The following is a 14693-nucleotide window of genomic DNA, read 5'->3' on the forward strand; positions in this document are numbered from 1 at the left end:
TCCAGATACTTGATATTAACAGGCAATGATGAACAACAAGGTTCCTGCTCCCTCCTCATGTGCCAGGGTGTTCAGGGCAAAGCAGCGCTACCCTAACTAAGTCAATACATTGAATTCTCTTCCATACACTCAACACTCGCTTGGTGCTTTGAAGTTAATGGAGTTATTCTGAAGTTAATTGGGTTTAACTCAGAGGAAAATTGGACCCACTAGAATGAGCAGTAATACAAAAGGCTTTGGAAGCCAGCCTGCATTGCTGGTCAGAGATTAACAGTGCAGCAGAAAAGGACCTCTCAGAAAACAAGAATGACAGGAGGCTGATGCAGAGGATACTTGCCCACTCTTTTGAATTGGCAGCTGTATCACATACTGTAGTGGGGAGGCACTCAGCACCACTCTCCACCAGTTCCAATCAATTTTCTCCTCGGTTCTTCACCACAAAAGTATGTGTATAATGTAGGATGAACAAAAAAGAACTGTCAAAGTGGTTAGCACAGGTCTGGGATAATGGGATAATGCTTACAGGGATCAGAATTAGTTAATCATATCTAATGTCTTGAAATTATGCATGCAACTGTGCTGAAAAAAATAGATCCAGAAAATACATTTTATCGCATGTTGTTTGAAAATCTGTTCCCAAATTAAAAGGCAACATCACTTATAGCTTCTCATGGTAACACTGGATCAGTTGGTCAAAATAGTTTCTGTGATCTCAAACCAAGAGTGGTGCCACCAGATATACCCTAAATTTCTTCCATGGTTACTGAGTGCATTTGCATAGTAATTGCATTTACAGTACAGTCTGCAAGCCCACATAAAGTGCCCCAAATAAAATTAATTCCTAAGACTTTTATATCCTTCAAATAAATGCATATTAACCAGCAAGGTTTTATCTTTCCCATACTGACTCATTTCCTTCTTCAGCAAATGATCACTGTGTAACCCATTGACTTTCTCCATGACTATGCACTAACAACAAGACAGGTGCCATGTAAATTTGGATACATTCATGTTGCTTTATACATTTGTAGAGAATTTAATCTGTAATTACTGAAGATGGTGATGGCAATTTTCTGTAGAGTGCAGGAGGAAGTGTCAGATGTAAAACCTGCTCAACATTTTCCTCTGTTGGGCTGTTACTTTGTCTCTCCTGGACTGAAAGGAAAAAATGGCCACTTGGTAATTTTTCAAATACACCACACGGAGTTCATGTTAGATTCATTGCTAGCATTGCCAGCAGGGAATACCTTTCCTTTTAATATGAACTATGAACAAAGAACACACTTTTTGTTGTGCATGTTCTTGCTTGGCAAATAATTGATGCTGGCTGCCAAAAGACACATCATGGTCATTTAGGCCATAATGGCCATTTGAGCCATCCTAAAATTATCTCTGAAGGCTGGAGATGCAGTTGCACTTCTTCTCTATAGACCTTGCCTTGTGAAATTACACAAACAGCTTTTCTCTTCTGTTTGACACCTGAGTGTGACTGCTACCCTGCTACAGCTGCAGGCTGGCTCCAAGTACCTGCAGATATAAACCAAGAGGGTTTAGTGGGCAAGCAAGGACTGCAAAAGCTTTTGTCCCTCCCTGCGTCACCAGTTGGCGTAGCATGTCACCCATGCCAAATGACCAGATCTGGTCAGGTGGCCATGGAGGTAGACTGAAACTAAAATGTTGACTTCACATAAGGGCTTCAGGGAGGGTTTTTAGCTGTGGAATTACCATGGGCCTTTCTGGTTTTTCTATTTCTATTGGTTTTCCATTAGTCAAGACTGATAGAACAGTATTTTTCATCTGGTAATGGTAGGAGACCCAGTCCATAGTTGCCATATGCTGACGTGGTTCTGAACATTGTTGACTTCCAGAGTGGACAGATGTAATCCAGTCAGCTGAGAAACAACCTCAGCTCTGGAGTGGAAAATGTAAAATTCAGGCTGGTTCAAGAGACAGCAGCTGACCTGCAATGAGAATGAAAGTGGGCAAATAAATCATTATGATGTCTGCAGACTCTGACCTGACCTTCATCAGTCCCAACAGACTCATTCCAGATTATTTGCAAGATGACTTATTTCTAAAAAGCCATATGGCCACATTTGTACTGTAGGAATTCACATCAGCACAATGCATTATACAAACTCGGATACAAACCCTGTGCACAGATGCAGGGTAGGTCTTAAATTGGATGCAGCTTAATTTTGGGTATGAAACCATATATGATGCTGCAGCAATGCAAATGTTAATATGCACCTCTGCTATGTATCTGCTGCTGAAAGACTAATTGAACAAATCTGGATATGCTAGTGCAGTGTTCTCCATGTTGTTCAACATCACAAGAGGATGTTTTACCAGTGTTCTCTGGGATTGACTCCTTTGAGAGACTGGAAGACTCACAGTTATCTATGCTCTCTGGCTAAAATGCAGGAGTCCTGCCATTGTTTTCCACTTTAATAACTTTAATAATAGTAATAAAGCTGCATGAATTGTGTGCCTTTTCTTCCTTCCCAGGTTAAGCAAGAAGAGAACCAAAAATTTATATTAATTAAGTTATATGATAGGCTCATTTAATTCTCTGGAATGCTCAGAATACTACGGAGAGGAGCACAATGGAAATGCCTTGGAAGATGAGATTAGATAGGTGTGATACCTGGGTGTCACTGGGATATAATGGAGTTTTTTTTAAATTGGGTGGTTAAAGGAATCTGAAATGAGATCATGGTGTGCATTTTCTCTGAGCAATTATTAAAACTGCAGTTGAGAGCTCTGCCAAAGTTTTCAATCTGTGACTCCTATGTCCTGACTTCCCACTGCTCATCCTTGGACAATTACAGAAACAAAAGCTTCTGGAGACCTCAGGACTGGGGCAGCACCATGATTAGCATCAGACTGTCTGGGTTGGAGGATGGCAAACTTTCTGTTGGGACTTTGAGGCTCTGAAGGTTGAGGGAGCTAAGAAAGGAGAGTAAATGCTTTCATTTGTGGTGTGCTGTTGACTGTTTATCCTCATCCTACTGCTTTTTCAAGCAAGGTATGGAGGGGCAGGTAAAGGAAGCTGTTGTGATACTTCCAGTTGATTTGAAACTCTTTTGAGACAGAGCTTGGATTACCTTCCCAGGTCACCTCCAGAGCACCCCAGGGTTCTCCTTTGGGATTTATGACACATCCAGGGGATCCTTGATCTTTGGTTGCCAAAGTACAGGGATTGGGAGACCAGATGGAGACTGTCGAGGCCAGGCTTCTCCTACTGGAAGCTGCTTTCAAGACATAGTAGAGCAGACCATGAACCGAGACATGGAAAGCAATGCCAGAGCCTGTGGTATGAATGAAGGTTCCATCTTTAATTCCCTAGGAGAAAATCTATCTAGATCCTGGAATATTTCCAGGCAACATTTGAATGCTCAAATGTTGCCCAGCACAGCTAACACCTCCCAGCCAAGTCCCAAGCTCTGTTAGGGTGTTGACATGGCAGGAACCATTCAAAAAATGCTCATTACATGCAGCCACTTGGTAATGCAGGTAAAGGCTATTTAATGCTATGGACAAAGGCCACTCTGTGGTGGCTGAGACCCGTGCTTGAGAATGAGCCAGGCACTATTAATCCAGCAGAGCTTAATTCATTAGCTCTAGTACAACAAGGAACAAGAAAAATAACAACAAAAAGTCTTTGTTGAGCACTTGGGCCAGTTTTGGGAGAAGCTTGCTTTCTTTGAATAATTAGTTTTAACTACTTATCCTTGGCTGAATTCCTACTGAGTCACTTTAGGTATTTCAAATATACCCTGTCTAATCTACCTGCCTTTTAAAAAGAGCTTTTTTTTTCTAAAATGTGTCCATGTTTTGGAGTTCTTAGCATTGATGATATTCACATTTTCTCATTTATTTCCTCCCATTTTTAATACTCTGCCATATCTTCTGACTTCACTCTTTCTCACTCTTTCTAACCTTGCCTACCCTTAATTCTACCTGTACCTACTGATTGATCCATACTAATATATATTTTCATTTCTTCTTATGCTTCTTTGTTTTCCCAGTTTCTTGTAATATCTTCTTCTGATTATTGTATTGTTTCCTGTGTATCATATTGCTTTCTTGTCACTCCTTTTATAATGCCACCTTTTCATCTTGACCCCTCATTCCTTTCCATACTGATACATTTCCTTCATTATTACAGTTATTTAATACTAGAAAAGTTTGCAGAAATATTCCTTGTCCTTCCCTTTGATAATAACAATAGTCCTTTCCCTTATCATTGTTTCTTATGCTTTAACCAGGTCTGGCTGTAAACAGAAAAGAACCATAAGAAGATGATGGTATAAAAAAGTCCAAACCATAGTAATGATGTGATACATGAATGCTGTGTGGTATTTAGGTCTAACATGTACTCTGGTGAAAATCCATCTGCAGGCATTCTCTTGATTTGGCCATTAGACTCCCAAAATTCCCATTGATTTCAATGTGACACCATATGGATAAACCTTTAGGTCTATGTACAGTCCAAACAGACCTCCAGGAAGAATTTGGAGTCTGGGAAGGACAACTCAGAGTAGAGGATCTTAGGTCATAAATTTATCTGTAAACATGAAGTTGCAAGCATTAAATCTCAAATAACTTCTAATCATAGCTTTATCAAGGCAAATCAGAGCATATTTAAATGTAACATCAATAAGCTGCTGCACACCAGAAATATTTGAAAATATATGGGTTTTTCCTTTTCCTGTAAAATGCATTTGAAAGCAACAAATGCTTCTTGAAATTCAGGACAATTTCCATAGAAATAGTTTTTAGAGAAAGTTGTAAGGTATGAGAAATAAAGCAGACCTGTCAAGTTTCCCTTGTCAGTAGGAGCCAAATTATTGCTGTCCAGTTCATCCACAAAAGCTGGCTGATATGAAGTCTTCTGGCACTGGAAGATTTATATTCTCTTTAATTTTTTCAGAATAAATGCTCTCCAAGCAAGATGAAGCCCGCACAGCACGAACAAAGAACATGCTATATTTAAGAGGTCATGTCTGACTTTGAACATATGGTAACGATTCTTGAAGTCAGAAATAAAATGTAATACTTGTAATATGGCATGTAATACTTTCTGTACTTCACCAAATTACCAGGGAGACAGATTGTGCTTTTCTGAGTATACTGACAAATGTCCCTCCTCATTATGATTTTGCCCTTTTTGTATTACCATATCATTATTCTTTTTCTTCTGTACTCCAGTGTGCAATTTAGATGACTGCATTCTTTGGCAACATTAAATATTTTCAGGATTGCTTAGAAAATTATCAGATATTTATTATTCTTCAGTATGAATTCATCAGTAGAAATATATTCCTCAAGGGGACCCACCCATTGCATTTAGCCAAACCAGCCAACCATTCCAACGGCAATAAAATAGCATTTATCACCAGGAATAAACTCTGACATTTCCTTCTAATGAGGTTTCCAAGCTGAATCTTGTTGGCAGCCATTTTACATTTGTGATGCTAATAATGTGGGGACCTGAGTAGGAACCTGATGTTAATAATTAGTTGCTGTTTTATTTTATAATCTTTTTCTGTGTGATTTTAGCACAGAAGCACACTTCCCTTGGGTTTCCCATTGTTTGGGGCAGGGCATTTGTGTGGCAGTAGCAGAGGCGGAGCCTTAGCCAAGATGTTGAACAAACAGGGTCCATGAGCTCGCGCCTGAAAAACAGAAAATGAGAAGGCCCACGTAGCACAACCTATGTGTATTTATTTTCACAAAGGAACAGAAAGCTGTTCTTTGAGATGGCAGCTCCCCACACAGCTCCAACTCAGTGCTCCTGAAGAACACTCTGCATCTGCAGGGACCTACCTGTTGCCCCTCTGCCACTGGCTTGCACCTTCCTCATGTCAGCATCGCTCTTTCCCATCTTTGTTGTGAAGCAGCGCCAGCTGGGAGAAACCATGGGCTGCAGAAAGACAAGAGCCTTCTACATTTCCAGAGATTCCTCTTCTTTTCAGTGACAAAAGGAATCAGCAACTTGACTCCACATGGAAGGAAATGAGAAATGGATACAGTTTGGGCCAGAGAAAACATGATCAGAGGAAAGATAATTCCCACCACCATAGGTAAGGTTGGGAGAATTTCTTTGGCAGGAATCAATACAGGAGAACATGTCAGATGGTTGGGGTGGTCCCTCCTGGTAGTCAAAACCTATTAAACCTTTGCACATGCCCCCAAACCTGGGAAAGGAAGAGGTCTCAGCAGGCAATTAATTGAGTCCACTGATTGAGAGAGGAAGTGGGACTCAGATTGTGTGGTTTCTTTTTTTATTTTAAATGAAGAAACCTAATTAAAATTATAAGAATTTCCTGGGGAAATTCTCAGCCTTTTCATTTTTTAAGAGCCTTTGTATTACAAAAGGTGTTTGAAGTCCTTGAATTTTTACCCTTTAGCCACCTTTAATCTAATTTTTAATCTCTTAATAGCCTTAATTGAGTTCTGAATACTTTAAATTATTAAACATCTTTGGGGGATTATGATTTCTATTTCTGATTATACAAAATAGTATCAATTGCCCAACAACATCCCCCCCCCACCACCATTTATGTCAAATTAAACTACCGGGGATGTAAGGAATATACTTCAAGGCCAGGATATTTGCATTGGAAACAGCTTAAAAAACTTGTGCTTTCAAGCAGGTTGAAGAAGATGAGTGGTAAGAAATGAGGGAGATCCCAATGTAGGTCCCAAATCATTGGAGGCTCATTGTCTTTTTGTCACCTTTGCTGTACAGGTAGAGGCTGCCCATGGCCACAGAGCAAGCAGTGGCCACCTACCTGAGAGCAGTGGGTCATGCAGGCCCCCGAGGCAGAGGCAAGAGAGCCACCTGCTTTGCTCAGCTGGAATGGGTCTCCTTCCCATCCCCATGCTCCACTGCCAGGGACAACTGCTCAGATTTACACCCCAGTCTAATTCAGCTTGGGTCTTAAAGTGCATCTAAGCCCCTTTGCTCCTCTAAACTTTCTCTCTTATCAACATCTACCCTTCTCAGAGGCTTACTACCTTACTGTGCCTCTGATCATGAACCTTTCTCTCCCTCCTTTGCTTGCCCATGGCCCCTGCAACCAAGGCTATTTGTTATTTCCCTCCCCCTAAACCTTGGAAGATGCCAGTCCTGGCAGGGGCAGCAACCCTCACCCTGCTGAGGCACCAGTTCAGGCACCACTCTGAAGGGAAAAAGGCTCTGGGGAACAGAGGACAGGCAGCAGCCCTCCCCTTAAGGAGAAGAGCAACTTGCTTTACACCTTGCTGCAAGCTGTGGAATAAAATATTCTCTAGAATGCAGATATGGCATCCAAACCAGGTATTTGTAGCATGAGCTAGTACCAGTGGAAAAGCTTGATTCTTATAAAATAAAGCCTCATTTGTAAAAATCGGGAATTTATTTGCTATCAAAACACAAACTTTATTAATGTGGAGAAAGTATTAGCTTCTTTTCCACTTTGCTTGCTTTTGCTTTTTTTAATTTCACTCCAAGTGTTTTTATTAGACCTGAGCTTTAGTTACTGTTAATTTGTCTCCACTTATTTTCATTACCCACCTAAGAAACAGCTTTAATATCCAGCACCAGAAACAACATCTTTTGAGAGCTCAATTTGTTTCTCTAACTTCAGGGCAAGATTTCATTTCTGAGCATCTTGCATGTTTTCTAGACACTAGCAAAAAGTCCATAAAGTTTCTGAGGCACCTCAGAACTCATCACTACTGATACCCACTGAGAACTCACCACTGATACCCACTGTAGAGTCTGGCTTTATATACATATAACAAATGACTATTCATTGTACTATTGTTAAAACCTGGATCTAGCTGCCACCATTATTCAAGATGAACAGTGCTCTACTTCAGTTGTCCTATTGATTAAATATGAACAAAATGTACATTATTGGACAGATTTGAACTATTTACTGGTATTATTTTCAAATCTGTATTGCTGTAGTAGCTATGTTTGCCAGCTGAGCTCTAGGGAGGTTGTTTTTTTGATAATGTACCATGCCAGAAAAGCAGTATCTTCTGTGAGCTTGCAGTCTGAGGTGCTGATCCACAAGGCGTGTGTGCTCAAACTTAGCTGCTGAAGCTGTCCATCAGTATCTGTGGCTGCTCAGAGAGTAGATATCTAAGCCTATATGTAGTTTTATATTTCTGAGTTCAGACTGACAGTTCAATTTTAAACTTATTCCTGTTCTTTTATTTTTTTTTTTTGCAATATTGAGTTTTATTGTGTACCTTCTTTAACATTTACTACCTAATAAATGCTTTCTTAACAGGAACATGTATATTTAGACATATTTTTAAACATATTAATTTTTATGCACTATATGGCTCAAAGTAATTCTAAAATATGAGTTAAGACATAATTCTGTAGTTCAGTATCTCTGCAGGAGACTATCCCATGTGCATTACGTAAAAGGCCTGACTCATACAAGTGTGATAGCAAGATGAAGGCCACTAAACTGAAAGATGAAAACATCTAAAAGACATTGGTTAAGGCATTTTGGCTGAAACACTTTAGCTTTAGAAGGTCAGCAGAAAAAGTCATTCAGCTCTCCTTCTTATCCTAGAAAGAGAGAACAATAATAAAATCAGGCAGAAATAAATTTAGAGCAAATTAAAAAAAATACTTTTATGTAGCACATGTCCTGACTATAGAATTCATTGCTGTAATAGGTCACCAAGTTAAATAGCATGGATGGATAATTTTATCATTACTCCTGAGCCAAGTCCTCCCTACCATAGCCAAGCCAACAATCTTCAGTGAAACTGAAACAAGATCTAAGTAAAACAATGGGATTTACCCCAGTATTTATGAAATGGTTATACTCTATGAGAAGAACAATAAAGGTAATTAGAATCCATGCTCAGCACTTCATCTGTTTACTGAAGTGGAAGAGTGAACTCCCTTTTACCACCCCATAATTTGATAAAACCTCCATAAAGAGGTTTTAAAAGTAATAGACACTGACCATGGGGGCAGTCTTGGGTCACAGATGCTTTACTGAAAAACTTGCTGCAGCTACAAATTACAGTGGAAAGCTATAGGAAACCCAGGGCATGCATAATTATGTACTATAGGACTACATACATTTGTATGTACTGAGAACCTACTTCCCCTGTCCTCTCCTACAAAGAACATTTCAGCCCAATGAGAACTACACAATGACGTTATAAATTACATGCCTGGCTTCAGTCTGATCTTGCATATTTAGGCTTTTAAACCTTTCAAACTACTGGTTTCTAATTAAAATTATGACATTCTCTTTCAACAACAATAACTCAGTATATAAGAATCCTGCATACCTTTCAAACCTTTCACAAGGAAAAAAGTCAGCCTTAGTTTGCAAGTGAGTTTATTGTTTCTGTGGCTTTAAGTAACACAACCTCTTTAGAAGCAGACGGCTTCGTCATCGTGCTGGCAGGAATGTGACACAGGAGACACGAGTCTAGAGCTAAATTCGAGGAAAATTACAGTGTGCAAGCCCCAGTTTTCAGTAAAAAGATTCTTCTCAAAGATAAATAAGTACAACCTTTAAAGTGAGAGCCAAGTCTACCTAACACTGGTGGGGAAACCCTTCCTGGGTCTCCAGGGAGAGGCGTTCCCAACCCTATGGCTGCTTTACTGCCCCTCATCACTACTACTTCAGCCTCACATAACAAAGTGGGAAAGCTCCTGGCACTGGCTATACAGCACAAAGGAATTGATTCGTTTGCTATTACCATTTCAGGGCTGAGAGAATCCTCTTTTTTCCTCACATACAGATAATAAATGTCAGTATCAGCAGTATGGTACTCAGCAGCCAACACTGTCAGAGAGAACATCTCGGTGGTCATTGCTTCAGCCTTGGCAGGAGAAGCAGGGTGAATGCAAATGCAGGCAAAGTCGTATATTGGCCAACTTACCAGCAGGAAAATAACCTTTAGCACTATCCTCTGCCTGGAGCTCCAGAGGGGATGCCACCTACTCAGAGCAGAGGCTCCTATGAAGGGTGCTGGAAAAGGATGCCACAGCCATCCTAGGAGGAATCGTTGTGCACTAGGGAGGGGTTCCTACCAAAACACTGTGCCACAGGGCCCATGGGAATTGCCTTTTTGGGGGTAACTTCCAGGATGATGCAGCCTGGGGAGATAGAATGAGGAGAAAATGAACAGCTCCAACAATGATGACCCGCTGCAGGGATGACGGATTTTCACACCTGCAGCCTCCGTACGTTCGCGGTGCAACCCGCAGGACAGGGAGGGCAGAGGAGCACCCGCGGCGCTCTCTCCATGCCGTGGTCGCAGGGGTCCGAGCCCCATTCTGCGGGCTGACTTCGCTCCCTACTGCCCCATTACCGCACCCTCGGCGTCAGGCGGGCAAACCACAAGGTGCAGCTCCTCTCCCCTCCTCTCCCTCCCCTGCCGGGGCTGCCCCCGCTGCCCGCACACCGCGGCCAAATGCCGCCACCGCACCGGGGCTGCTGGAACGGCTCCCTCGGGACGCCCGGCGACACCGTCCATCACTGCCGTTTTACAGCCGGGCTTGGCTCTCTCAAAAAAAAAAAAAAAAAAAAAAAAAAAAAGAAGAAAAAAAAAAGAGAAAAAAAAATACTTTTCCCGCCCACGCAGCGATGCTTAATTCAGGGAAAATAAAATCCAACAAATCCACACTCCAAGCGCCAGCTCGGTGCCGCTGGCTGCGCTCCCCCGCTGCCCGGCCCGTCGGGAGCAGGTGCTCGGCGCTGCCGCCGCCCCAGACCCCCCTCCCGCCGGCGGCGGCACCTTGCGAGTCATCCCGGCTCCCTCCCCTCCCCCCGCCCCGGGCGGCCGTCGGGTGTCGCTTCCCATTTCACTTGGAGATATTTTCGGGTGGCAGGAGCCGCCTCGTCATTTCCGCCAGGAGAAAAAGACACCGGCGCGGCAGCCGCGGCCGCGGAGAGCCGCGGGAGCCGCTGGGCACGAGAGCGGGCAGAGCCGCGCCAGCGCCCCGCTCGCCGCCGCCAAGGACCGACCTCGCGGCGGGGCCGGGAGCCGCCGCCGCTGCCCGCGGGTTCGCGGGGGCGGGAGGCGTCGGAGCGTGCCGCCCCCTTCTCCCCCTTCCTCCTCCTCCTCCTCCTCCCCCTCCCCGCCGAGCCGGCAACATGAACTGAAATCCCCAGAGAGGCACAGAGGCGGCGAGCGAGCGAGCGGAGCGAAGGCAAGCGGGGATATAGCCGCTCTCTCCTCCCGCCGGCGGGATTCCGGGCAACGCGGTCCCTCCGCCCCGCACAGCCTCGCCTCTCGCCCGGAGAGCGGCGGCCGCCCGAGCCCTGCGCCCCCGAGCCGCCCATGGCCCTCATCATGGAGCCCGTCAGTAAGTGGTCGCCGAGCCAGGTCGTCGACTGGATGAAAGGTGAGGAGCGGCGCCGGGGCCGCGCGGTGCCCTCTCCCATCACCCCCCACCCCGCCCCGCAGGTGCGGGGAGCTCCGCGGCTTCCCCCGCGCCGGGATCCCGCCTCCTGGCAGCGCCGGCTGCCCCCACGCTTTGCCTGGGTTGGGCAGGGAGGCGGGAGGTCGTCGGGGCCGCGTCGCTGGGGCCGGGGGCCGCGCTGCCCCCCTGCCCCGGGCGCAGAGCGGGGACGGCGGCTGGCGGTGCGCGGCTGTCCACAGAGCTGGGGAGGGGGCCGGGGCCGGGGGCGGAGGCGAGGCTGAGCCCGGGGGTGCCCGGGGTGCTCCCGGGCGGTGACCGCGGTGTGGCGATCCCGGGAGATGGAGCCGCCCCCCAGCCGCCGAGGGAGACGCGGGAGCGTGTCCGGCTGCCCGCGGCGGGTGCGGCGCGAAACGCCTCGGAAATGAAAGTTCAGCCGAACGTGCGGCACCGCCGGTGCTGGAGATGGCCGGGGGAGACTCGGCTGCGACCTCCCCCGCGGGGAGGCGCCGGGGGGCTCCGCGGGCGGCGGGGCCGGGGTCGGTCCGCGCCCCCGGAGGTGCCGGGGCTGTCCCCGCTGCTCGGAAGCCGCCGTGCCCGCGGGGGCCTCCTCCAGCCGGGCCGGGGGCTCCGCGCGTCGGGCGGCCCCGTCCCCTTCCCCGGGGGCTGCACTTCAAGATCCGTGATTGAAGGGAGCGCGAACAGTCTGGGCTCTGCGCTGAGTGTGCTTGTTCCGCTGCTCCGCTTCTCCCGCTCCCTCACCTGTCCTTCCCTCAAATAAACTATGATGGGAATAAAATTTGGACCTTTTGGAAACGCTTTTCTTTTATTCTCTGTGTATGCCATTCTGACATGGCTTTAATGCTGTAATGTGAAAAGGTATTTTGTTGCGTAGTTTTTGTGTGTGGGTTTTTCTTTTTTTTCGTATTACCTTTAAGTTAGGCTGCAGCTGTGTTTTGAATAAATCACCATCTAGTGTTATATATCTTTTTATAAAGATAGAATGACCGGATGGGTACAAGTTTTGAACAACTGCTACATTGTGGGAGTTCTTTATAACATGCTGTGTGCTACCAATGTGACAGTTTCATCATCCTTAAAATTTCAGGCATATAGCATGTGTTTTCAGTTATTCAATCCTGGCATTTATAGTTGGTGAGTTATAATTGGATTTAGTAACATATATAGTTTTGCACTTTCGGAAGCATTCTCACTCTACAGAATAATAATTGAAAAGAATGATGTAATACTTTGTATCCTGAGAAATTAATAAATATTAATAAAAAACTTGAAGAAGCTACAGATGATCAGTATTAAGAGCAAACCATTTTCAACGTCAAAGTGTTTTTTACAGCAATTTAGCTTCCAACGTTTTTACTTCAAAATGAAAAGATTGTATAGGACTTTTTTTCTAATCAGTGTCTGAGATACCTTCACCATAATTTGGGAATTGTATAAAAACAATGAATTTGCAGATAATGCATTTTTAAAACACCTAAACAATGTAATACATCAACTACTTTTCATAAATGACAGGTGAAGTGAATTGCATACTTTGCTTCTGAATTACATTGTTATAAAATCAGTCGTTTGAAAAGAACAGGCTAAATGGTAGCATTAGAAATTGTGCTGCTGGATAAGGGTTTGTAGTTAGAAGCCTGTGACTAACACTCTGAGATGCAGATCTTTTAGAAATAATCATGTAAACTTTACCAAAAAAAAAAAAAGGCAGTTAATGCTGTTGTGCCCTCTTTCTGGACTACAAAACCTTCTTTTTAGTGTTTAACCTCTTTTTTCTGGCCTGAATGTTTCATTGTTTCTCTGGAGGACTTTCATTTTAACGGAGTGAATGCATATATGTTGCTTCATGCTTCCATTTCTTCATTTTGTATTCTGTGTAGCACGGGAACTTTCACTTAGGTGGTGCAGGGAGCTGAAAGCACCTGCCTGTGATTAGCACGCTTGGAGAAAAAGCACCTAGGGAGCCACTCTAGTTTCAAAAGCTGAGCCTGGAAACGAGTATGACCAGTAGCTGGGGGCAGGTTTGCTCCTGCCTGATGGGTCACACCTTGCTGAGTTTGTAGGAAGGGTGGTAGTGGATAAGGGCAAGCGGTCTTTGCTGCAACAACTGTGTGTTCCTTACTCATAATTTTTAGTGTTGCAAACATTGGTATTGAAATCCATATGAAAAAATATTCTTCTAATGCTTTAAGTGCTTTGTTTCCAGCAAATTCTATTTCTCAAAGTCCCCAAAATAGCTTTTTTGTGTTTTAAGAGGTACCCAAGACAAGTTTGATGAGTAAAACAGCAATTGTCTGTCATGAGAAGTTTGGAAGGAGTGCAGTAGTGGTCTTTGCATTAGTGGCAGTCAAGTCTGGCTTGCATAAATTACATTAAACTTAAAGATGTGAGAATATTTTGCTGACTTACTGGGCGTTATTTTACAGAATTATAAATGTTGAACTTGGTTTTAACCTCTTCCTTGAAGTAAGTGCCCTGCTATGTCAAATGCCTGCTCAGAGCAGCTCTGTAAAGAAAATTCTTCTAAATAGATTTTGATATTCAAAGCGAAATCTTTCCTGAAAAAGGAAAATCCTACTGTTCAACATTGTTTACAGTTATCTAAAAGGAAGGGGAAATGAAACACTTTAGATTTTATTGTTCTCAGTATTTTTGTGATGGTCTTGTTGGTATGACCTGAACATTTGCAGTAAAAGGCCTCATCTGGAATTCCTTATTTAGGCAAAAGAATCATTACCTCAGTGGCATTTTGCTCAGAGTAGTGATAAAGCATTGGGCCTGAAATTATAAGATGTGAGAAATGAACATGGGGAAAGTATTTCAACTCAAAGGGGTTAGATGAAAGTGCCAATCCCTAGGCTGGATGTTTGTATAGGAAACAGACTCAAGACTGGGTATTCATGGAATAAATGCAGTTTCTTGTGTATCTTGTCAATTTTTAATTCCTTGACAGACACATTGTCTGTGGATCCCTGTAATGGCCTAATGCCAGTGCTGCTGAGTTACAGAGTTGTACCTGGAACTGGTTATACAAATATGTAACTACCTAGATTTTGACTATGAAAATGTGTATAACAAGAAGTTGTGGACCAAAGTACTAGTTAAAATTTTAAGTGAAAGGGACAAAGTGAGGAGAGCCTAAGTCAGCATATGAGTTTTCCAGGGTTTAAAGTGAACCCAGAAGAGTAGCTGTCATAGAGCTGGAAAAAGCGTAGATGGATTAGCTCATCTCTCCCACAGGATGGCATATTGTACAAGGAGGATAAAA

At 43.9% G+C, this 14693-nt stretch overlaps 1 protein-coding gene and 1 long non-coding RNA gene across 10 annotated transcripts in view; one reads left to right on the forward strand and one right to left on the reverse strand.

Moving 5' to 3' along the window:
- Positions 1 to 323: 323 nt before the first annotated feature.
- Positions 324 to 10496, reverse strand: LOC136553705 (uncharacterized). 2 transcript variants are annotated; one of them, XR_010783206.1, is made up of 5 exons: positions 9922 to 10496; positions 5833 to 9824; positions 4819 to 5681; positions 3108 to 3251; positions 324 to 1961 (listed from the first exon to the last, which is right to left on the reverse strand). It is a non-coding gene; the product is annotated as an uncharacterized lncRNA (long non-coding RNA). The 2 variants fall into 2 exon arrangements; XR_010783205.1 differs by having other exon boundaries at positions 5833 to 10496.
- A 586-nt stretch (positions 10497 to 11082) lies between these two features.
- CNKSR2 (connector enhancer of kinase suppressor of Ras 2) overlaps positions 11083 to 14693 on the forward strand; it is a 207655-nt gene continuing 204044 nt past the window's right edge. For 3 of the 8 annotated variants that reach the window (XM_066545420.1, XM_066545422.1, XM_066545421.1), the window contains exon 1: positions 11083 to 11389. In XM_066545420.1, coding sequence (XP_066401517.1) covers positions 11326 to 11389 — 64 coding nt within the window. In that variant the 5' untranslated portion in view covers positions 11083 to 11325. The remainder of the gene's footprint in view (positions 11390 to 14693) is intronic. The other 5 variants (XM_066545423.1, XM_066545426.1, XM_066545424.1 and 2 more) reach the window with 3 other exon arrangements.

Source organism: Molothrus aeneus, chromosome 2 (genome assembly GCF_037042795.1).
Source record: "Molothrus aeneus isolate 106 chromosome 2, BPBGC_Maene_1.0, whole genome shotgun sequence".
NCBI lineage: Eukaryota > Metazoa > Chordata > Aves > Passeriformes > Icteridae > Molothrus > Molothrus aeneus.